The 25,277-nt window shown below is 43.4% G+C and overlaps 2 protein-coding genes and 1 non-coding gene across 4 annotated transcripts in view; all 3 read right to left on the bottom strand.

Annotated features, from left to right (window-relative positions):
• ARF1 (ADP ribosylation factor 1) overlaps positions 1-25,277 on the bottom strand; it is a 442,994-nt gene that overhangs the window by 141,312 nt on the left and 276,405 nt on the right. The window lies entirely within an intron of this gene.
• LOC132540566 (U6 spliceosomal RNA) lies at positions 16,102-16,207 on the bottom strand. The gene has a single exon (XR_009551764.1). It is a non-coding gene; the product is annotated as a U6 spliceosomal RNA (small nuclear RNA).
• On the bottom strand, positions 16,853-24,312 carry PRSS38 (serine protease 38). 2 transcript variants are annotated; one of them, XM_007535089.2, is made up of 5 exons: positions 23,800-24,312; positions 23,415-23,577; positions 22,494-22,765; positions 18,052-18,191; positions 16,853-17,578 (listed from the first exon to the last, which is right to left on the bottom strand). In XM_007535089.2, the coding sequence occupies exons 1-5, from the start codon at positions 23,933-23,935 to the stop codon at positions 17,324-17,326; spliced, it is 966 nt and encodes a 321-aa protein (XP_007535151.2). In that variant the 5' UTR covers positions 23,936-24,312; the 3' UTR covers positions 16,853-17,323. The 2 variants fall into 2 exon arrangements, with proteins under 2 accessions (XP_007535151.2, XP_060053398.1); XM_060197415.1 differs by having other exon boundaries at positions 23,415-24,312.

Genomic DNA, 25,277 nt, shown 5'->3' with positions numbered 1-25,277 from the left:
CCTGCAGGGGGAAAGCTTCACACACTGTGAAGCAGGGCTACAGGTGTCTATCTCCCCCTTCCTCTCTCAATTTCTCTCTGTCTCTATAAAACAATAAAAATAAATATTAAAATAAATAAATAAATAAATGATTAGGGGGCTAGGCAGTAGCACAGTGGGGTAAACGCACATTGTGGAAAGAACAAGTACTGGTGTAAAGATCCTGGTTTGAGCTCCCGGCTCCCTACCTGCGGGGGGGGGGGTCACTTCACAAGCAGTGAAGCAGGACTGCAGGTGTTTATCTTTCTCTCCCCCTCTGTCTTCGCCTCCTCTCTCCATTTCTCTCTGTCCTATCCAAAAACGACAGCAATAACAACAATAATAATAACAGCAACGATGAACAACAGGGGCAACAAAAGGGGAAAAAATGGCCTCCACAAGCAGTGGATTCGTATTGGAGGCACTGAGCCCCAGTAATAACCCTGGAGGCAATAAATAAATAATTTTAAAAAGGAAACACTTAGGGTTTTTTTTTTTTAAGTTTGCTGTTGTATTAAATCCATATGACCTTTCACACAGGTCTTTTTTTTTTTAACAAACACTTTTAAAATTTTTATTTATTGCTGAATAGAGACAGAGAGGAACTGAAAGGGGAGGGCGGGAATAGAGACAGAGAGACACCTGCAGCTTTCCTTCACCATTTGTGAGGCTTCTTCCCTACAGGTGGCGACCTGGGGCTTAGTCACCTTAAGAATCTTTATTAGAAATACCCTTTCCAAAAGTTATGGTGACAAAAACCATCTTGTGATAGTAACTTAACGAGTTGCTCTGTGGACAGAGATCAGAGAGCGATAGAGTGACAGAGGGGGGACACAATATCAAAGGTGCCTCCAACATAAGGGGCTGGGATAAAGCCTGGGTCTTGTGCTTGTCAAAGCTGGCAACGTGACCCATTTTGCCTGTTCCATTTTACAGTTTTATTTCCATTTTTTTTACCAACCTTTATCTCTCCTCCCATTTCCTCTCTTCTTGCCTATTAAATGGAGACCATATTATTTATTTATTTTGCTTGTTTGTTTTGCTATCTCTTCCTTCCTCCTTTTACTGATTTTCTCTCTATACAGCTGGAAATCTATATACACTGGCTCTGTCCTTTTAACACTGACCTTGAACTACAACTTGCATGTTTAGATGAACAAAAACTTAAATACAATGTGGCCACTTTCAAAGCAATGAGAAGACTTTAGAGGGAGCTGGGAGGTAGCACAGCAGGTTAAGTGCATATGGCACAGAGTGCAAGGACTGGCATAAGGATCCTGGTTCAAGCCCCCAGCTATTCACCTGCAGGGGAGTCACTTCTCAAGTGGTGAAGCAGGTCTGCAGGTGTCTATCTTTCTTTCCCCTACTCTGTCTTTCCCTCCTCTCTCAATTTCTCTCTGTCCTATCCAGTAGCAACAATAACAACAACAAGGGCAACAAAAATGGGGAAAATGGCCTCCGGGAGCAGTGGATTTGTAGTGCCAGCAAGGAGCCCCAGCGATAACCCTGGAGGCAACAAACAAACAAACAAACAAACACACACACTTTAGAACAGTGTAGCTCCAATCATTCCATTCCAAATTAGTATCCCTGAATATTTCAGTTATGTTTGAGTCTCACAAACTAAAAGGTCCTTTTGTTTTGCTTTGTTTTACATTTGTTTGCATTCCTCTACACACTTACAGTTTTCTGTGCTCACTGCTCCTTCTCAAATATGGCAATGTCCTTCTAGTGCTATTTTCCTTTTTCTTCCTTTTTTTTTAAGTACATATTTTGGAATTCCTTGAGAGCAGGCTTCTGGTGTTAAATTCTTTCCATTTCTGTTCATCTTGAAATGATTTTAGTTTGCTTCTGTCCTTGAGGAATAGATTTGCTCAGAACACAATTCTAGGTTGACATTTATTTTCTCTCAACACTTGGTAGCTATTATTCTTAAGAGCTGATGATCTATTGCTGCATAACAAATTACGTCAAAATTTAGTGGCTTAACACAACACTAATTTTCCATGGTTTCTGTGGATCAGGAATGTGGGAGGGATTTGGCTGCTCTGTGTGTCTTAGGATCTATTGTAAGGTTTCAGTAGGATGCTGGCTGAGGTTGAGGCCATCAGGAGGCTTGAATGGGCTGGAGGTCCCTTCCCAGGGAGCTCCCTCATAGGGAAGTTGGCTGGAGACCTCTTCTGGACCCCTGGAGTCACTGATTTCCACAGAAATCCTGCTTCACAGACCAAGGCGGTGGTACCAGTCCCATTCATGTTTCAACCTTGAAAGTGATACATCATCACTTCCTCAAACTCTGTTGGTCACGCGGCATACTCTGTTCAAGTTGGGTAGGGGCTGTACACAGGAACATGCACCAGGAGTTGAGAATGGCTGGAAACCACTGCAGGTCACCATCATAACTTCATTGTTGTTGTTTTGAAGTCACTAGTTATTTTCCTTCTTTCCTTCCTTCCTTCCTCCCTCCCCCCCCCCAATATATTTGTTTTAATGAGAAATATACCGAGAAAGAGGCACACAGAGACACCAAAGCACTGTTCAGCCCTGGCTTACAGTGGTGTTGGGGGCTGAACCTGGAACCTCAAAGCCTCAGGCATGAAAGTCTTTTCCCAGAGCCATTAAGCTGTCACCTCAGCTCAGGTCCTTCCTTTATGGGTGATCTCCTCTCTGTAACTATAAAGTATTCCTCTTCCTACATCTGTGGATGTATATTTTTCATCATTTCTGGAAAGTTCTTTTAAGTCATAATTCTCTAAACATATGAGAGATTTTCAAAGTAAAACCTTTTTTGTCTTTAGTATTTTCTTTTTAAAAAATTTTCTTTATGGGGCATTAATGGTTTACAGTCACAGTAAAAAATTTAACATTTTGTTTTTTAGAGATTCCAAACAGATACATAGTAGATCCCCTCACTGTACGTACTCTGGCTTCTCAAGTTTTTCATGTTTTCCCTCCTCTTCTCTTCTCCTCTCTTCTCTCCTCTCTTCTCCTCTCCTCTCTTCTCCTCTCCTCTCCTCTCCTCTCCTCTCCTCTCCTCTCCTCTCCTCTCCTCTCCTCTCCTCTCCTCTCCTCTCTGCTACATTGTGGGAAAACTCACTTAATGCCCTCTTTTCTTTTCTTTTCTTTTCTTCTTCTCCTCCTCCTTCTTCTGTTTTTTTTACCTCATGATGTCTCTTTTCAACAACATTTATTCTTCTGCTAAACATCTTTTTAAAATTTTCATTTCAATGCTCTTATTTTATATTTTAAAAATTCTGCTAAAAAATCTCTGAGCTGGGAGATAGCATAGTGGTTATGCAAAAAATATTTTGATGATTAAGACTCTGAGGTTCCAGGTTCAGTCCCTAGCAGCACTATAAACCAGAGCTCTGGTCTCTGTTTTTCTCTCTCTCTCTCTCTTTCTCTCTCTTCCTCCCTTCCTCCCTCCCTCCTTCCCTCCCCTTTCTCAGCTTCCCTCTCCCTATCTCTCTCTCATTAAAATAAATAAAATATAGGGGGAAAACCCCTCAAATCCCTTATTTCTGGATGTTTGACTTTGCCTGGTCTTAGCTAGAGAACACTTTTTTTTCCATTTTGAAAATAATTTTACTTTGGAAAATAACACCTATATAGAGAGTTTCACAAAGTAAGATTGTGTTGCTAAACGAATAAATATAAATTAGGGAGTTGGGTGGTACTGCAGCAGGTTAAGTGCACATGGCCCAAAGTGCAAGGACCCGAGGAAGGATCCCGGTTCAAGCCCCTGGCTCCCCACCTGCAGGGGAGTTGCTTCACAAGCAGTGAAGCAGGTCTGCAGGTGTCTATCTTTCTCTCCCCCTCTCCGTCTTCCCCTCCTCTCTCCATTTCTCTCTGTCCTATCCAACAATGACAACATCATCAACAACAACAACAATAATAACTATAACAATAAAACAAGGACAACGAAAGGGAATAAATAAATATTTTTAAAAATATATAAAAAAAGAATTCACATAAAGAAAATGTCTTAAGTGGTCCAGGAGGTGGCACAGTGGATAAAGCATTGGACTTTCAAGCATGAGGTCCTGAGTTCAATCCCTGGCAGCACATGTACCAGAGTGATGTCTGGTTCTTTCTCTCCTATATTTCTCATGAATAGATAAAAATCTTTTTAAAAAAAAGAAAGAAAAAGAAAATGTTTTTAATAGTGGAGACACACCATTCAGAACAAGAAACAGAATGTGTCTGATATCCCAGGAACATCATTGTTCACTTCTGAATAACTACCTTTTTCTTCTCCGTAGCTGCTTCTATGTAACCACTAACCGACATTTAAAATAATAAGTTTGCTTTTCTGACACCTGCATTCCTGAACACTGGAACCTAGCTGTAGCTATTCCATGAACTCAGTGTAAATAGAAATACTCTGTTGTGTTCAGCTTCTTGCTTGCTCTGTATCAGAGCTGTGAGAGCTCATGCACATTGTTGATCGTTGTTGCAGTCTGCCTTTTCTGGGGGACAACTGTGAATAATGAAGCTCTGAATGTAATTATTTCTTGCTGTACAAGTGCAACATTTATTTCTGATATACACCTAAAAATGAATTGCTAAGTCAAAGGATGGGGACATATTTGTCAACACTAGTAGATGCATACTGAACTTGAAAACAACTCAGACAATTTTAACGTTTACTATCAATGCATGGGAATTCTTAGTTATTCCACATAGTAAGGTTTTGTTTTTTTCAATAGCAGTTATCATGGTAAGTACTTGTGTATCACTATAGTTTGAATTTGTATGTTTCTGATGAATAAGAACTTGGTTGTAAATTGCTGTTAAAGTTTGGGGGCTCCAGCAGGCCGGGCTAGCGTCGCAGCGGTAGAGAGAGACTCGGACTCAGGGACACACGGCTGGGCTGAGAAGCTGCAGTTTAATCTTTATTCACGAACAGGCAAATCACCACACCATGTGCTTCTCCATCATTCTCCCTCTGCCGCTGCTGCTGGGACTCTGGACGTCCTTAGCATACGGGGCAGGGAGAAAGAGGGGCGCGAAATTAGCAAGGGCCAAACCATTTCTCTCAGAGGTAGGGGGAAGGGGGCCAAACCAACACGAAGAATACCAACAGTAAATATCCTTTTTTAATGAAGTATCCACTCAGGTCTCATTCATTTTTCCTACTGGGTTATCGTGTGTGTGTGTGTGTGTGTGTGTGTGTGTGTGTGTGGTCTGACTTTGTAGAATTCTATAATATTTTCATTAGTATGTGGATTTAAGAATAAAGAATTCAGTTCTGGGTTTTGTGGAAACAGTAGAGCAAAGTAATCGAGAAACTGAATTTTGCTTTTTAAATATGTGTAGTCTTTTACATGAAAAAAATTCTACAAAGACAAACCTCTCCCATGCCATCCATTACCATATCTGAAGCTGGCTCTATCTAGTTTCTGTGCCACTAGTTTCTTGAGTTATAAGCTGTTTTATTGACAAGAAAACCTCCTGTAGCTTTTAAAAAAATTCTTTATTGGAGAATTAATGTTATACATTTGACAGTAAATGCAATAGTTTGTACATGCATAACACTTCCCAGTTTTCCATATAACAATAAAACCCCCACTAGGTCCTCTGTCATCCTTCTTGGATCTATATTCTTCTCCCCATCCAACCCAGAGTCTTTTACTTTATTCCGATATGCCAATTCCATTTCAGGTTCTACTTGTGTTTTCTTTTCTGATCTTGTTTTTCAACTTCTGCCTGAGAGTGAGATCATCCCATATCCAACCTTATGTTTCTGACTTATTTCACTTAACATGAATTTTTCAAGGTCCATCCAAGATTGGCTGAAAGCAGTGAAGTCACCATTTTTAATAGCTGAGTAGTATTCCATTGTGTATATATACAACTTGCTCAGCCACTCATCTGTTGTTGGACACCTGGGTTGCTTCCAGGTTTTGGCTATTACAAATTGTGCTGCCAAGAACATATGTGTACACAGATCTTTACCCAGGAGAGGAATTGCAGAATCATAGGGTAGGTCCATTTCTAGCCTTATGAGAGAGTTCTTCAGACTGTTCTCCACAGAGACTGGACTAATTGACATTCCCACCAGCAGTGCAGGAGGGTTCCTTTGACCCCACAACCTCTCCAGCAGTTTATGCTGTTACCTTTTCTGATGTATGACATTCTCACAGGAGTGAAATGGTATCTTGTGGTTGTGTATATTTGCATTTCTCTGACAATCAAAGACTTGGAGCATTTTTTCATGTGTTTCTCGGCCTTTTGGATCTCTTTTGTGGTGAATATTCTGTCTATGTCCTCTCCCCATTTTTTGATGGGGTTATTTGTTTTCTTGTTGTTGAGTTTGGCAAGCTCATTATATATTTTGGTTATTAGCCTCTTTTCTGATGTATGGCATGTAAACACCTTATCCCATTCTGTGAGGGGTTTGGGTAGTGGTTTCTTTAGCTGTGCAGAAGAATCAAACTGAACCACTGAATTTCACTGAGATTTACTTTTGTATTTGGTGAAATTCGGTGGTTCAGTTTGATTCTTCTGCATGTTTCAACCCACTTATTCCAACACCATTTGTTGAATAGACTACTTTCCACATTTAATATTCTTAAGAAGGCTTTTGATAACTGTTTCAATTTCATTAGCTGTGATGGGCCTGTTCATGTTATCTAGTTCCTCTTCATTTAATTTTGGAAGCTCGTAGGTATCTAGGAAATCGTCCATTTCCTCCAGGTTCTCTAGCTTGGTGGCATAGAGTTGTTCATAGAAGCCTTGCATGATATGTTGAATTTCTGTGGTATCTGTTGAGATATCTCCTCTTCCATTTAGTTTCCAATTTATTTGGGTCTTCTCCCTTTTTTGTTTTCTGAGTCTAGCTAAAGGTTTGTCGATTTTGTTCACTCTTTTGAAGAACCAACATTTACTTTTGTTGACCTTTTGTATGGTTTTCTTATTTTCAATGTTATTGATTTCTGCCCTAACTTTAGTTATTTCTGTACTTCTGGTTGCTTTAGGGTTCCTTTGTTCTTCTTCTTCTTCTTCGTCTTTAAGGTGTGCAATCAGGTTGTTTATTTGTGCTTTTTCTTGTTTCCTAATGGGTGCTTGTATGGCCATGAACTTCCCTCTCAGTACTGCCTTAGCTGTGTCCCAAATATTTTGATAGCTTGTGTCTTCATTTTCATTGAATTCTAGAAACACTTTGATTTCTTCCTTGACTTCCTCTTTGACCCAGTAGTTGTTAAGGAGTGTACTGTTGAGCTCCCACATTTTGGGACTATTACTAATCTTTTGTTGGTTGTTAAGTGTTAGTTTAATTCCACTGTGGTCTGAGAAGATGCTAGGGATGATTTCAATGCTCTCGAATTTGCTGATGCTGTCTTTGTGGCCTAGCATATGGTCTATCCTTGAGAATGACCCATGTGGACTTGAGTAAAATGTGTATTCCTGGTTCTTGGGGTGAATGACTCTGAAAATGTCCAATAGTTCTAGTTTAATTATCTCTTAATTTAGCACCCTCATGTCTTTATTGATTTTCTGCCTGGATGATCTGTCAAGTTGAGAGAGTGGGATGTTGAAGTCTCCTATTATGACTGTGTTGCTGTTAATATATTGCTGTAGCTCTTTCAGTAGATGTTTGATGTATTTAGATGGCTTCTCATTGGATGCATAGATGTTAATAATTGTTAAGTCCTCTTGATTGACTGATCCTCTGAGCATTAGTGTCCATTCCTATCTTTTTAATCTTATCGATTTTAATGTCTTCGTGTCAGATATGAGAATAGCTGTTCTTGCTCTTTTTTGTGGGCTATTAGCTTGTATGATAGTTTTCCATCCTTTCACTTTAAGTCTGTGTTTGTCTTGTTGAGTTAGGTGGGTTTCCTGTAGACAGCATATTGTTGGGTTGTGTTTTCTGATCCATCTTCCTACTCTGTGTCTTTTAATAGGTGAATTCAGGCCATTGACATTTATTGATATCAAAGAGTGAAGATATTTAATGCTATTCTTGCAGAGTTTTAGAGTGTTCTGATATATGGCCTATTTATGGTGGTCTGACTGTTTATAGGAGACCTTTTAGAACTTCTTCAGGGCAGGCTTGGTGATAGTCGATTCCTTCAACTGTTGCTTATCTGAGAAGGTTTTTATGCCTCCATCTAGTCTGAATGACAGTCTAGCAGGATACAGTAGTCTTAGTTGAAATCCTTTCTCATTGAGCACTTGATAGATATCTTGCCATTTTCTTCTGGCCTGTAGTGTTTGTGTGGAGAGGTCTGTTCCTAATCTTATGGGTTTTCCTCTGTAGGTGACTCTTTGTTTTTCTCTTTTAGCCTTCAGGATCCTTTCTTTACCCTTATTCCTTTCCATTCTAAATATGATGTGTCTTGGTGTCTTTAAGTCTGGGTTAATTCTGTTTGGGACCCTCTGGGCTTCTTTGACCTTTATGTCTTTGCTGTTGTCTAGATTAGAGAAGTTCTCAGCTATTATGTTCTGAAGAATGCTTTCTTCCCCTCCCTCTCTGTCTTCCTCTGGTAAGCCAATAATGCATATATTATTTCTTTTGAAGTCATCCCATGGTCTCTGTTGTTGTTTTCAGTATATCCTAATCTCTTTTTGAGATCTCTTACTTCTTTTTCAGTTGTCTCTAATTCGTCCTCGATCTTGCTAATTCTGTCTTCAGCCTCATTGATTCTATTCTCTCTCCTCTCTACAGTTTTCTGGAGTTCATCTATTTTGTTACCCTGTTCTGATACTGTTTTAGCTTGTTCAGCCATTTATGTTCTTAGCTTAGCTATTTCAGCTTTCAGCTCTCTAATAACCTTGAGATAATTAGTGTTTTCTTCCAGAGTCTCATTTGTTGTTTCTGCATTTCTGATGACAATTCTTTCAAACTCTTTACTCACTCCTGTGATTATTTCCTTAGCTAGTGTTTGGATGTTGACTTCATTATTTTGTGCTTCACTCTTTGGGGGTCTTTTAGTTGGACTCTTGTCCTGGTTCATTTCTCCAATATTTCTTCTTGTTGGTTTAACCATTCTATATAGTATATTATGAAGTCCCTCTCTTACTACTTTTCAAATTACTGATCACTTTCACCTGGATTGATCTGTGTCTAAGTAAGGTAATTAAAGGGTTCACAGTGGTGGAAGTTAACAGTTGTTTCAATCATATTTTAATCCCTGAGTTGGAGCACAGTGGCTTAAAAGCCTCTTTTGTTATTTTTCTTCCCTGTAGGCTATGGGAGCCTGAGGGCTTTTAAACTATAAGTAGGCTTCTTAGGTTAATAACTCACTCCTTACCAAGAGATAAAGCAGGGTGGGGCAGAGATAATCCAGTGGTTATGCAAAGAGACTCTCACAGCCCCACCACTAGGCCACTGAGGTATAGATCTTCTTCTGAGTTTCTTGGTTGTTCTCTGTCCCCTGGTGTCAGCACAGGGCCTTCCCCCTGCTGCTCTAGCTTCTGAGGGCAATAGCAATGGAGACTCACAGTTGTAATTGGTGAGTCTTAGAGGAGTTCTTTCCTCCCTTCAGCCATCCCCTTACTGGTGAAACAGACTGGATGTGGTGTCTCAACTGGTAAACTGCCAGACTGTTACCAGCCACTTAATCTCTCCCTAGGCTCCTCTCTGTCCACAAACCACATGTGTTTGTACTCACTGGTGATTTGGTGGGTTCCTGAAGTCATTCTAGTCCTGTCTTTTTGCTGGCCCAGATGATCTCCTTTGGTATTCCTAGTTGACCCAAGAGAGGAGAGGAGAGGAGAGAAACACAGCTGCTGCTGCTCCATAGTCCTGCCTCTGAAAGTCTCCCTCTTTACCTTCTAATTTAGGTCTCTGTGTCTTTTGGATGACAATTCATTTTCTATCTCTTTTACATCCCCTTTTCTTTTTTTTTTCCTACTATTTTTGCCTTGTTTATTTGACTCCCAGGGAATCCCTTGCTATAATACAAACAATTCTGATTTTCTTTTTTTATTTATGGGAGGAGTTAGTGATTTATAATATAGTTGTTGACTCATAGGTACAATTTCATATGACCCTGCCATAGATGTTTGCAAAAACACTCTAACCTCCAACTTAGGCCCTTTTCTACCATCATGTACTAAGATGCCAAAGTCCAACCCCACCCCCTTTCCCTCCTTCTCCAGAGTCCTCTGTTTGGCGCAATACACCAAACTCAGTCCAAGTTTTTTTGTGTTTTCCCTTTCAGGGGGTTATTTATTAATAATTTTTGAGGAGTGTTCCTTATATTTGCTGGTTGTAAGAGTTAGAAATACGTATTTTCTTAAGCCATGTGACTTAAAATATTTGTTTATTTTGGATAGAGACAGAGAGAAATTAATAAAGGGGAGAAAGAGAGACACCTGCAACACTACTTCATCACTCGTGACACTTCTCCCCTACAGTTGGGGACTGGGGTCTTGAATTACAGTCCTCGCACATTATAACATGGATGCTCTGAAAACCAAGTGGCTTTTTATTGGCCTAACAGTGTCTTAAGATGAGCAGAACACTTGAAGTATGTAAACATGTTGTTTCCTTTTAGAGTTCTAGTGCTCTGTGTGTGCTATATACCCATTTATAGAAATATTTGCCTGCGGGAGTCTGGTGGTAGCGCAGTGAGTAAAGCACATGAGGCACAAAGCGCAAGGACAAGCGTAAGGATCTTGGTTCAAGCCCCGGGCTCCCCATCTGTAGGGGAGTTGCTTCACCGACAGTGAAATAGGTCTGCAGATGTCTATCTTTCTCTCCCCTGTCTTCCCCTCCTCTCTCCATTTCTCTCTGCCCTATCCAACATCAGCAATAACAACTATAACAATAAAACAACAAGGGCAACAAAAAAGAATAAAAAAAATTTGCCTGTAACCAGGTGGTGAAGATTTTTTATTATTTATTTATTCCCTTTTGTTGCCCTTGTTTTATTGTTGTAGTTATTGTTGTTGTCATTGTTGTTGGACAGGACAGAGAGATAGGACAGAGAGAAATGGAGAGAGGAGGGGAAGAGAGAGAGGGAGAGAAAGCTAGACACCTGCAGACCTGCTTCACTGCCTGTGAAGCAACTCCCCTGCAGGTGGGGAGCTGGGGGCTCGAACCGCGATCCTTATGCTGGTCCTTGTGCTTTGTGCCACGTGTGCTTAACCCACTGTGCTACTACTCGACTCCCGGTGAAGATATTTTATGTGATCTTTCTAGAAGCCTTGCCTTGCTGCTCAGAGTGGGCTCTAACTGCACTTAGAATGGACAAGGTGGGAGATGGGAGCCGAGTTCTGTCAACTGCCCAGATGGACACTGGCATACCTGGCATACATGTCTTTCTCCTTTACCCCTGCAGTAAGTCATCAGCTCTTGATGTGAGTGTCCACATGGGAGATGAGTCTGCTTCTCAGCTCTCTATTACATTCCCCCAGCCCATCTGTTGACCCAAACACTCAGCCTGCATGGTTTTAATTACTGTAGCTTTATTGTACTCCAATGGAGGAAATCCTTCCACTGCCTTGTTTCTTCAAGCACTCCTTGGATATTCACACATTTGCACTTCCATATAAATTTTAGAATCAGCCTGTCAACTTAGGCGTGTGACAGGATTTTCATCTCCACAGCGCTGACTTTATAGCCTAGTTTGGGAAGAGATGACACCTCATAATATCTGCTGTTCCAACTCAAGACAGTGACACAGCTCTCCACTGAGCTAGGAATCCTTCAGTTTCATTTAATATACTTGTGGTTGTTAGAGATCTTGCACATATTTTGCTAGATTTATTCCGGGGTAGTAGGTAGTTGATATGTCTCTCTTTCTTTCCCTTCCCCCCTCCCTCTTTTCCTCCCTTCTTTCCTTCCTCTGGCTCTGGTTTATGGTGGTGCTGGGGCTTGAATCTGTGACTTCAGACCTTCAAGCATGAAAGTCTTTGCATAACCACTATGCTATCTCCCTGATGTGTCCCCCCTTTGAAAAATATTTATTTATTTATTCCTTTTTGTTGCCCTTGTTGTTTTATTGTTGTTGTTATTGATGTTGTCACTGTTGGATAAGACACAGAGAAATGGAGAGAGAAGGGGAAGACAGAAAGGGGGAGAGAAAGATAGACACTGCAGACCTGCTTCACCACTTGTGAAGCGACTCCCTTGCAGGTGGGGTGCTGGGGGCTCGAACTGGGATTCTTACACCGGTCCTTGCGCTTTGCGCCACATGCGTTTAACCCACTGCGGTACTGCCCGACTTCCATCTTCCCCCCCCTTTTTTTAAAGTATATATATTTTTAATTGTTAGGATAGAGAAACTGAGAGGGGAGGATAGGGAGAGAATGAGAGACACCTACCTGCAGCACTGCTTCAGCACTTGGGAATCTTTCCCCTTCAAGGGGACAGAGGACTTTATACATTTCTTTCTATTGCAAATGGTAACCTGGTTGAATTCATTGAGTTTATTAACATAGACTCTTGGAGGGAGGGAGTGCTCTCAGGAGGAGGGTGTGGGCAGCAGAGCGGACACAGGAGGTAAGCTAAGCCAGCTTGTGGTCTCCACACAGCCCGCAGGAGAATTCTGCTCAGAGCTGGGACTGAGCGGCTGCCCGTGTGCCTCCGGTCAGTCAGTAGTCCAGGGCTGAGGTCTGCCTACAGGGTGGTGCTCGCCTCCCAGGCCAGGCACTCCCACGTGGGCAAGAGTCAGCCTCTGAGGAGGACAGCTGTGAGCTGTTAGCAGCCAACACTCACAGCAGCTGGTGCTCCGGCTGCTCTGGAGGATCTGGGAGGGAAACCAAGGGCATCCACCACATCCTAGCTCCTCTTATTAAACTCACTCTCTCTGGCGAGCGTCCCCAGGGTTCTGCTGGTCACAACTTCTGAGAAAATGCTGAAGAGGAAAGCCTGCAAGACAAGCTACAAACCTGGGGCTGCAGTTATTCCTGAGCCCCGTGAGCCCATCATCTCCTGTGTCCCCCCATTCTCCATCCTGCACCCCTTTGCTTTCCTTGTTGCTGGGCTGGTGGGAGTAGCTAAGTTCCCTTCCCTGAAGAAGTCTGGCCATTAAAACTCTGGGGACGGGGGAAGAGATGGAGCTCGCTGGGTATGTCCCATGTCTTCCATTCATGAGGCCCAGATCTGAGCCCTGACACCACTCAGGAGGTGCTGTGGCAATGGAGGAAGCTCTAGTCACGTGGTGTTTCTTCCTCCTTCCATTCATTCCATCTGAAGGAAAAAGCTGGCCCATGAGTACTGCAAAATCCCAGCTCCACAAAGTTAAATTTATTAGATAAAAACAAACATATTAGGGCCAGCAAAAAGCTCACTTGGCTAGTGCACTGCTTTGCCATATGCATGACCCTAGTTCAAGACTGGTCCCCACTGTATTGAGGACAATTTCAGTGCTCTTTCACTCTCTTCCCCTAGTCTCCATCTAAAAAACCAGGGGCCATGCGGTGGTATACCCAGTTAAGCTGGCATATTATCAAGCATGAGGACATGGGTTCATGCCTCTGCTCCCCATCTGCAAGGGAGAAGCTCCATGAGTGGTTAAGCAGGTCTTCAAGTCTCTCTCCCTCCCTCCCTCTCCTCTCAGTTTTGATGTGTCATATAAGAAAAAAAGATGGCTAGAAAGGGAAAAAAAAAAAAAGGAAAAGTGGCCTTTGGGGATGATGAATTTGTTGAGTAGGCACCAAGCCTCAGCACTATTTGGTGGCAATAAAAATCAAACAAAGACCCACCACAAATTTTATCATCATTGGTTAAAGAAGTTTCTCAGTGACTTCGGTTCTGGCATCAGTAATGTTGGTGGCCTTTCATGTCCCTTCATATACACAGGGGTCCAAACTCACCAAGGCAGAGCTTCAGTGACTATGCTGATGGCCCTCCTACTCATGCTGTCATTGTTAGCTGCTGTTTCAGTCTTGACTGACATCCTGGGTCCCCTTAACTCCTTTCTTTTTTTTGTCATCATCAGAGCTGACCTCTTCAGATAGAAAGAGTGAGCGTCAGAAGGAGAGAGGGAAGAGACAACCCAGGACTGAAGCTTCCCCTAGTGTGTTGGGGGCCGGGCTGAAACCTGCCTTCAAGCCAGAGTGGCCACCAAGTGTGTCAAGCAGCATGGCTGTACCCCAGTGTCTACCCACAACTGGGTTAAGTGCAGGGCAATGCAGCCCACACCACTTCTTCCTGAGCTGGTTCCCCAGTGACCCTGGGTGGGGATGAAGGGCGGCCAAAGATAGGAGGGATAAACACCACAGACAGTTAACAGTTTGTCTTCAGCAACTATTACTAAATTCTCAAGCGCTGCAAACATCACAGATCATAGTAATGGAAATGCTCTGGCCCACTACAGCATCATCTCAGAGCCAAGCCAGAGCACAAGGCCAACAGCAGTGGAGGCTAATCTCTCTGGTGCCTCCTGTCACTCCAGGGCCTCAGCGGCACTCGGTATTCAATGTGTTTATGTTCTGAACTACTGAAAGGGTTTTAGCATTCAATCATTCTTAAATTCCTGGCGTGAAGGCTATTGGGTCATGATGGAGACTGTTTCTGGGACAAACTCTATTTGGTCAGGTTGAATTGCACTTCTGGAAAGTTAAGTACTGTCAGTGATGCAAACTGACCTGTTTCTTGTGTACTCATTTTCCATATTGTACTTGGGCCCAAGTCAAAGTGCCTTTTCAGCTGATGTGAACACAGACATAAACTGTATGGCATGCCATAACATTTTTAAAAATTTATCATTGTTCTTTTTAATTTACCAGGCCACTGCTTAGCACTGGCTTATGGTAGCACCAGGGATTGAACCAGGGATCTCCAGTTTTGGTTGAAAGTCTGTTGTGTAAACCACTTTGCTATCTCCCTATGTGGTGCTGGGGATCAAACCTGGGACCTCACGCTTGCTAGGGAGTCCAACAATTCACCCACAGTACCACTTTCATGGTTGGCTTAACATATAATTTTATTCCCAAGTTGTTTTTTTCTTTTATTTGTTTGAGTTTGAAAGAAACTTTGAAATCAATTTGTCACCAGAAAAAAAAAAAAAAACTGAGCTAGCCGAGAATATGTCAATTTATTTTTCATTTGTTTAAATATCCTGTTTTTTTCTTCCAGGAGTTAAAAATTTCCTATCAATTTTCCCCTTTCTTGTTATAAAGTGGCTCATCTTTATTTTAAAGTGTTACAGAAGAGCAAATGAAGGAACAGGCTTTTTCTGAGCTCCACCGAGGCAAGTGCTCACTTCTAGGCTGAGGTATATATTATTATCTATTGATGCTTATCTTTTTCAATTATGTTTTTTTTTTTTCAGAACTGGGGCTTCACACATGCTCAGTTTCACCACACAAGTCACATTCCCATGGGGGGGATGTGGCAGGGGGAGAGAGTGTGAAAGAGCAAGCACGCAGGTACCAGACACACACCACAGCACAGGGAATTCTTCTGGTGTCATAGCACCTCTCAGGTGGCACCAGCGTTTAAATCTGGGCAGCAAGCACGACCAGTGCAGGTCTGACCCAGGGATATATCTCTATGACCCTGGGAATGGGTTTTGGATTTGCTAAAAGCCTTTTCCTAAGTATTTTCTCCACAGCAAAGCTGTTAGTATGGTGAACTGTAACTGAGTTTCCTAATAGAACAGGAATCAATAGGACTTGATCATAACATTATTTTTCAAAGAAGAGTTGTAATTATTAATATTATTTCTAATCTTTCACCTACAGTTTTTGAGTTTATGGTTTGGGTTATCTTAATCTTCTCTTCCCGTGTGATGAGACTTCCTCTCCACACCCCCATGCTGCTGGAGACCATGTGTATCTGGAGCAGAGTGTGTGGTAGTGCTGGGTCAATCTGTGGTGGAAGGTCTGTTGTGATTTCTGAGATGCCAACTCAGCCAAGGGCTTTTACTAAATTTTTAATATTTCCCCATTTCTTCTGTGGAATTTGGTCTAATTAATCAATGTCTCTACTGGGTTTGGTGTTGATAAACTTCCAATAAAGTAGCAGCTTTAAATTTATCTAAACCTATACAATGTCTCTCATGATCTCTTAAATTTTCTGTGTCTAATGGTTACTTCCAACTTGTGATTCCTTATTATCTGTATTCTTCCTGTGCACTGTAATGTGTACATTCAACCAAGTGCACCACCACCCAGCCCCTAAAACATTATGGACACTTCACCGATTTGTGTGTGCCATCCTTGCACAAGGGCCACGCTCATCTTTGCATTGTTCCAATTTTAGTATATGTGCTTCCGGAGCAAGCACTATTTTTTATTATTTTGTATCTTCAATAGTACCTTTATTTTTTTCCCTAAATCTTTTCCTCTAGGGTTATTACTGGGGCTCAGTGCCTGCACTATGAATCCACTGCTCTCACAGCCATTTTAAATTTTTTTTGATAGGACAGAGAGAAATTGAGAGGGGAGAAGATGTGTGTGGGGGGAACCAACACCTGAAGACCTGCTTCACCACTTGTGAAGCGACCCCTTCACCCCATAGGTGGAGAGCTGGAGGCTTGAACTGGGATCCTTGCTTGGGTCTTTGCGCTTTGGACTATGTGTGCTTAACCAGGTGTATCAATGCCCAGCTTCCTTAGTTTTTTTTCCCCCAAAACAAGGTTACATGGTCCAGGAGATGGCACAGTGGATAAAGTGTTGGACTCTCAAGCATGGGGTCTGGTGTTTGATCCCCAGTAGCACATGTACCAGAATGCCTGATTCTCTCTCCCCTATCCCTCTTATAAATAAATAAATAAAATATTTTAGGTTACTAGGAGCCAGGGTGTGGCCCAGCAGCGGAGCACATGTGAGCCCCCGTTGGCATCACTGCCACAGAAAATGGCAGCACGGTGTCTTTACCTTTTGTTCTTTCTCTCACACATACCACAAATCACAAACAAGATACCTTAAAGGTTTGTCAAGTGCTAGTTTACTGTTCCCCACATGTAACCACTGATTTCTGTCTCTTCAGTTCCATGTGACTTTGCCCAGCTCATGTTTTCCATTTTTCAAAGCAGATGACTGCTGTTTCTAGAGAGCCTGTGACTAGCCTGTGCATCTTCTCCTGCCCCACTTGCCTGTCATCCCAGCAAGGTGCTGAGAGCATATAGTCATGAATTCTGGGTGGAAAGGGGGATACAGGATGGACTTCTGGGACTCTCACTTTGCACACACTGGATGTCTTACCAAACCTCACGTGCCCAGTGAGTAATCTCTGCAGGCAAGCTGGCCTCCTGTGCTAAGACTGGCCTCTATCCTGCATGTGGCCCTGGTCGGCCCCTTCCCTACATGCATCTGGGCTAGGCTAGTCAGCCTAGCGCAGACCCAATGGGCTGGGGCCGAGCAGGAGGCAGGCAGCCTTGGGGAAATGGAGACTTGGCCCTCACATCACTGACTGGATGGCCAGGCTGGTCACCAAGACTCTGGCAGTGGCCCCCAGAGTGGAGGAGCACGAGGGCAAAAGTGGAGGAGGCAGGGGTGTGCGTGATATCTGATAAAATATCCACTTTGAGAAATAGGAGACTCGGGCATACACAGCAGGGAACACGGGGTACAAGCAGCCACGACCCCAGCTCACTACTCCAATCTGAATCCAGGTGTTGTTGAAGTCACAGACAAGTGGGCCGCCAGAGTCACCCTAGAAGAAAAGAGAAGTTTTCTGAGAATCAGCAGCTCAAGGTCTGGCACCCCATGCATAGGGGCTGCCCAGCGCCCAGGTTATAGGAACAGGGGCTCACCAGGCAGGCGACTCCATCTAACCAGTGCCAAGACTGCGCTGCAGACAAGTGACCTTCATATGCACCCCATAAACAGAGGGTGTTGCCAGCATGGCTCTGGGCAGATTTGGAGCAATGTGCTATTCCAACCAGCACTGGGGTCCAAATGGGTTCTGGGTGGCAATATATGTGGGAAGGGGCTGTGTCCCACATATATATATATATATACCAGCTTAGGGTCTCCTGCTTTACCAATGGCTGCACACACCTGTGTGCCCTGAGTCCCAGGGGTCAGGCTGTCTGAGGCCACCTACCCACCCAGAGGAACAGCCCTAAGCTGAGGGAACAGCAGAAAGTCCTAGGCTTGGTCTCCTGTCCCTGCAGGGGGACACACCTCACACACACTTGTCATGTTCTGGATGTCACCGGCACACAGCATGTCAGGCAGAATGTACTCATAGCCATACAGAAATCTGCATATGGCCACTGGGATCAGAGGCTGGGGTGCCTCCTGTAGACTCTCTGAGGTGTTACCTGTTGGAGAAGAATGCAGAGCCAGTGAGAGATCCTTTCCCACCTGCTCCCCAGGGCACCCTAGGCCCAAGGTGCCATTCTTATTCTCCCACACCCTTCACACAGCATCTCTCTCTATAATGGGATGTGGGCTGCCGTGTGGGAAGTGTGCTGTAAATGTCATGTGACGCTATTAAGTGAGGTGTGGGTACCAGAGTCCCTCCCCAAAGCTGCAGCTCAGTCCCAACAGCTCATTGGGTGGGTCCCTGGATGAGCCTGAGTGGCTGATAGAGTATCTGCAAGAAGCAGGCCCCCAGTGTGGTGGGGTGTTACTCTGTGTATCCATCTGTGCTGATGAGAACAGTCATTGGCCACGAGGGCTTTGCACATCATGGGCCCCCTAGCTCCAGCCAGTCACTGGAGAGCAGTTTTTGCACAAGCTGAAGACTCACCTGAAAGGCAACAAGGAGGTGTTTGGGGGGGGAGGTGTAGGCTGAGGCACATAATGAATAGTTTTGGAGCTATACGTCTAATGTCAGGTGTGGAGAATCCAGTCTTAAATGCTGTTAAATGTTGCATGAAGGACTGGGAGGTGACTCACCCAATAGAGTGTACATGTTATGTGAAAGGACCCGAGTTTGAGGCCCTACCCACCACAAGGAAACATCTGTACAGGAAAGCTTCATAAGTAATAGGTTAGAGAATAAGAGAGACCTCCAAGGATGGAGGAATGGTGCTTTTGTTTCTCTCCCACTCTACTGACTATGACTGGGCCATGAAAACAACTTAGTAGATAGTGTATGTGTAAGGCCCTGGATTTGTTCCCGAACACCAAATTGGAAAAACAACAAAACTGAGACTCTAATACCAAAGTGAGGTTAACAAAGGGGCTGGAGTGGGGAGGGTGATGACACAGGGGAGGAGGTACAACAGATGGAGGGGAGGGCACTCTGGTGGTGGGTATGCTATGGCAACACACATTTTGAAGAGAAATAAAATTTCATAGCTAAAACAAACAAAAATTTCTAGTTCAACATTATATCAAATAAGCCAAAATAAAATAGAATACACGCTCAGTAATAAAATGTAGTTATAATTTTTTTAACCATATCACCCTCCCTGCAAAGACAAAAGAGTAAGTCTTAGATGCAATGAGAGAAGTGAATCATCACAAAAGATCCCAAAATAAGATTACCAGAAAGTGTAATCTGAGAGGCAGTACAGTGGATAAATTATTGAATTCTCAAGATTAAGTTCTGAGTTTGATTCCCTGAAGCACATGTACCGGGGTGATTCTGCTTCTCTCCTCCCTCTCTCCCTCTCTGTCCTTTTCACTAATAAATAAGTAAAAGTCTTTAAAAAAATCACCAGAAAGTTTCTCATAAAACACTTGAGAAGACAGTCTCCCTAATATATCCATAGAGTTAAAGAAAGAAACAAAATTGCCAACCAAAATCTTATATTTGACAAAACTGGCCTTCAAAAGTGAGGGAGGAAGCAAGACATTCCCCAATAAACTAAACCTAAGGGAGTTCATGAGCATTAGATCTTCAAGAAATGTTCATGGGAGTCCAAAAGGAAAAATGAAAGGGCAGTAGGCAGTAACTCTAAGTTGTATGGTGAAAGATCCCAAGAGAGTAAGCACATCAAAAATTATGAAAGCTTGTTTACAAGTGCACTTTTAATTTTTTAAAATATTTTTTTTAATTTTATCTATTTATTATGTATAGGGAAAGAGAAATTGAGAGGGAAGGGAAAGATGGATAGACAGATCAACCTGAGAGACTGACCATTTCACCACTCATGAAACTTCCCCCTGCAGGTGGGGACTGGGAGCTTGAACCTGGGTCCGTGTGCACTCAACCAGGTGTGTTCCCATCTGGCCCCTATTTTTTTAAAAAATAATTTAATAGAGTAATGCATTAAAATTATTTGAGTAAGACTAGCATAAGTATAACTTGGGTTTGAAACTTCAAATCTTATTTTCCATAACATTAAGGCCAATGATAAATTCATGTTAAATCTAAATGAAGGAGATTGACTGGTTTATTCTTGAGACACACATGTATAAAGATGCAATTTTGTAACAACTACAACTGGTGGGGGTAAAGGAGCAAAGTTTTTGTATGTCTCATTAATAAGACTTTTACATTCCACTACAAAAGTCAACAAAATGAAACGTTTAATTTCATTTTTTTAATTTTATTCATTTATTAATGAGGAAGGTACGAGGAGATAGAGAGAAAGGATCACACATCACTTTGGTACATGTGGTGCTGGGGACTGAACTCAGGACTTTATGACTGAGAGTCTAATGCTTTATCCATTTTTCTACCTCCCAAACCACAAATGTTTAAGTTTCTTTAGTGTAAGCTCTGTAGCTATTTTTATAGTTGTAGGGGTGAATTTAACACACTAAATTTATACCTCTCTAATTTGAATTTGTTAACAGCAGAACAGAACAATTTTTAAATTAAGTTTACTAGATGTTAAACTTTCCTCACCTGATGTAGCACAAGTTAAAATGTCCAAACCAGACCACAAACTTACCAGTAAAGCATTAGAAACAGTTCCACTGGGGCCAGCTGGTGGCTCACCTAGTTAAACACACATAGTACTATGCACAAGGACCAATGCAAGGATCCAGGTTCAAGCCCCTATTTCCCACCTGCAGCGGAGCTGTGAAGGAGGTCTGCAGGTGTCTTATCTCTCTCTCTCCCATCCTCTCCCTTCTCAATTTCTCTGTGTTATATTGAGTAAAATAGGAAAAAAGTCAAAAAGTTTATTTTTTATATTTTTATTTATAATATTTTATTATATTTTATTTTGTATTTTATCTTATATGTTTTAGTTCTACTAAAATATAAAATGACATCTGATAATAATTTCTGTTAGCAGTTACAATTATTGAAAAAAGACAAGGAAAAAAAAAACAAAAGATAAAGCCTAAAAAAGAATGTGATAAAACAAGCTTTATTTGAAGAAAATGTTTGAAATCTCAAATAGTCAACTGAAAAGTATTTATGGGGGTCGGGCAGTAGCTCAGCAGGTTAAGCACAGGTGGTGCAAAGCCCAAGGATCTTGGTTCGAGCCCCCGGCTCCCTACTTGCAGGGGAGTTGCTTCACAAGTGGTGAAGCAGGTCTGCAGGTGTGTGTCTCTCTCTCCCTCTCTCTGTCTTCCCCTCCTTTCTCTATTTCTCTCTGTCCTATCCAGCAATAATGACATCAGTAACAACAACAATAAAAAAGGGCAACAAAAGGGAATAAATACATTTTAAAAAAGTATTTATATAAAGTGACTGGAGACAAGATCAATGTGCTAAAATTGATAGCTGTCAATGATATTAATTAAATTTAATTAAGGGGAGTCGGGCTGTAGCGCAGCGGGTTAAGCGCAGGTGGCGCAAAGCACAAGGACCGGCATAAGGATCCCGGTTCGAACCCCGGCTCCCCACCTGCAGGGGAGTTGCTTCACAAGCGGTGAAGCAGGTCTGCAGGTGTCTGTCTTTCTCTCCCCTTCTCTGTTTTCCTCTCCTCTCTCCATTTCTCTCTGTCCTATCCAACAACGACAACAACAATAATAACCACAACAATAAAACAACAAGGGCAACAAAAGGGAATAAATAAATAAAATTAAAAAAAAATTAATTAAAAAGAAAATTCTAAATAGGCATAAAAATCCTAAAGTATCCAGGTATAAGCCTAGAAAAAACATATAGATTCCTATGGAGCAGGCCAGAATAACGAATCAACTTTTTCTTGTTTATTTATTTATTTATTTATTTATTTATTTATTTATTTTTCCCTTTTTTTGCCCTTGTTGTTTAACATTGTTATGGTTACTGATGTCACTGTTGTTGAATTGGACAGAGAGAAGTGGAGTGAGGAGGGGAAGACAGAGTGGAGGAGAGAAAGATAGATAACTGCAGACCTGCTTTGACTCCCCTGCAGGTGGGGAGCCGGGGGCTCAAACCAGGATCCTTAAACTGGTCCTTGCGCTTTGTGCCACATGCGAATCAACTTTTTCAATAGGCAAAATAAAAAGATTATTTCTAAGTTAAATTGGAAAATCTTTGAAATTCATATTCTTGATAGGACTATTAATTCCACAATCTTAAAGTAGATGTAAGTGCTTCTCTATACACAACATAGTCATCCTGGGATAAAACAAAACACCTTGACAGGGAAAACGACAGTGATTAAGGGATAGTTCCCAGAACTTGTAACCCTATTACCTGCATTTTCCTTTCTATTGTACCACAGAGCCATCACTCCTTCCTTAAACTCCAATAAAGGCACTGACCTTGCACTTTGGTGTCTTACCATCTAAAGATATAACTCCCCATCCTGAGGACCAGCAAGTAAGGTTGTTAAGGTTCACATCAGGGGGTGCCAGGCAGACTGGACGCACGTAGTCAGAAAACTCGATGCGGTTTTTCAACTGCACCAGAGCGATGTCACCTCCAACAGGGTGGTACATTTGGTACGTAGGGTGCAGAATCACTCGATTTATCTCAAACCACTGGGTGTGACAGCCTACAGCGTTAAGGTTCACAAGGCCTACATACATGTCAAATGCCTTGATGTTCTTTTCCCTGGGGGAAGAGGAAAAAGGTACAGTGGGATGAGCTTTTTGCATGGAGTGGGGGAGGGGGTGGGGAACACCAATTACTTACCAAAAAGTCTGGAGCACGACTGGCCTGGGAGGTGGTACAGTGGGTAGGATGGCGGAGTGGCAGTGTCAGGTCTCAAGTTGGATCCCCAGTATTGCATAAGACACAATGATATCCCCCCACCACCGCAACCCCCCTCCCCACCTTTCTTTGTGTATGTTAGTAAATGGATCTGAGGGAACTCTTTGTAGCACAGTGGGGTAACTGGCTGTCTGGTACAACTTCCCAGAAAGACTTGCCCTGGGTCCACGGAGTCCCATCAAGAGCTTGTTGGGGTACAGCAAGAAGCCCTTCAAGGTAAGTTTCTCCTCTCTTGCCATCCTGCTAGATCTCCTTGCCTCCACCCCGACCCCCATCCTGTGATTTGGCTGCGTACTTATCTCAAAATAGCAGATGCCACTAAAGGGGCCTGAAGTTCTTGTCGGGCGCTGCTGCAGAGGATGGACTTGGGTGTGTTGAAGTTCACTATTTGCCGCCCCTCCCCGCCACCCATTTCCCAAAAGTTGCCCCTCCCAACCGGGCCTGTGGATCACCACCTCCACAGCAGGGGCATCGGGCACTGCCCACTCACTTGCCGAAGCAGTGGGCGGCCGACAGTATCCAGTAGGCGTGGATGATGGTCCCACCGCAGATGTGGAAGCCCGCGTAGTGCAGGCTGGCTTGCCAGGGCCACTTGCCCTCTGGGGCGCTGCTGCCCCCCGAGATCCTCGCCTGCACGCGGCGCTGGCCGCAGGCTGCGGAGACAGGAGCAGAGCGCAAGGAGCAGCAGCCCCCGGCTGGGGGCACAGACATGGGGCTGGGGATGACGCGGAGTTGGGGGTGGGAGAGGAGGGGAAGGGGAATTGAGGGTAGGAACCCGCGGAGTGTGTGCAGGGGGTGTTTCTGGGGAGGGGGGTGGATTCCACTGGGGGCCCAGTGCCCGAGACCACCACCAACCTGATGGGGTGAGGACCTACCCACGTCCTGTTTCACGGCGACCCTTCTGTCGGTGCGAAACTCTTGGGTCTCAGCAGCGTCTTGAGTGGGTGTAGACAGGAGCAGGAGGAGACTCAGGGCGGCCTGCCACGCCGCGCCAGGCCAACCGCTTTCCATAAGGCCTGAGGATCCGGGGTACAAGAGCCTCCCTGGACAAGCTGGGCACAGGAGCACGTGCTACCCCACTGAACGAATGGGAGGCTGCGTGGGGGGGCACGTGACAAGTGACGCTAAACACGTGTGACTGCGCCCAGTACAGGCTACACACGTGACCTTAAGAAGGTGCAACAGTGCATGGGGGCCAATTGCTGCAGAGTGGCGCTGAGGTTCGTACCCGTGCCTGTCACCCTGATGGAACCCTACTTCCAGACTCTTGTCCTGTGACGCTTCCACCTGGGCCTCCTGGCAAGTGACTCTCCAGGGTCCCTGACTCCCCAGAGCACTGGGAAGTCTGCTCCCTGAGTGCCTTGTGGTCAGTGGTCTCACTCCCTGGTCAGCTGCTGGGCTTTTGACTGATGCAATGGGAGTAACTTCAGTGTTTTCCCAGCATCCAAGCTTGGGCAAATGTCTCAGCTGCAGTGTTCTGGAAACATGTAAGCACTTTCCATGCCTCTCCTTGACTGTTTATTAATGTACCCAGGGGTAAAGTAAGTTATGTGGCCGTGGGAGCAAAGGGATGGGAAAATGTGCCGCCCCACCTCAGTCGGTGGAGACCTCAGAGCTCTGCTGTTGTGACAGTATGTACACAAGTGAGCAGGACTGTGTCCAATAAAGCTTTATTTACAGTTGCATTGAATTTCAGCTTCATGTTTCACAAAATACTACTCTTACACTGTCTCTCGTGCATTAAAAAATGCAGAAACCATTCTTGGTTCATGAGATGTATAGCAACAGTTTGCCAACTACTGCTCTAGTTGTTTATTTTATTTCTTTTCTTTAAAGTAGGTTTTATTTATTTAGCTGCTGGGGTTTCACTGGGGTTCCATGCCTGTGTAATTCCACTGGTCACAACAGTTCAGATCTAACCTGAAGTTTGAGCATGAAGCTGCAGGGCCTTGGGAAACTAGATGAGAATTGCTGGACTATTTTTTCCTCCTCTTTTTTTTCCAGCTGGAGGTTGAGAGAGAAGGAGAAGCCACAGCACTGCTCCACTGCTCACAAAGCTTCCTCTTTGCTTGTTACTCCCACGTGATGTTTGGAGGATAGAAACCAGATACTTAGACAAGGTGAAGTGTGCACTCTATTCAGTGAGTTATTTCTCAGTCCCCAAATTTAATTAATTTATTTTAATAGTAGATTCGGGTACACAGTAAAGTTAAACAGAAGGAGGGCCAGCAAAATATCAATATCTCACCTGGATAGGGTGCTGGCTTTGCCACATACTGAATGCAGGTTTGAGCCCAATCTCCAGTGTGGTGGAGGAGGCTTTGATGATGTGTTATCTTTCCCTCTCTCTTTC

Source organism: Erinaceus europaeus, chromosome 9, assembly GCF_950295315.1.
Source record: "Erinaceus europaeus chromosome 9, mEriEur2.1, whole genome shotgun sequence".
NCBI lineage: Eukaryota > Metazoa > Chordata > Mammalia > Eulipotyphla > Erinaceidae > Erinaceus > Erinaceus europaeus.
The sequence above is the reverse complement of the archived record's forward strand: the minus strand, read 5'-3'. Positions and strand labels throughout refer to the sequence as shown.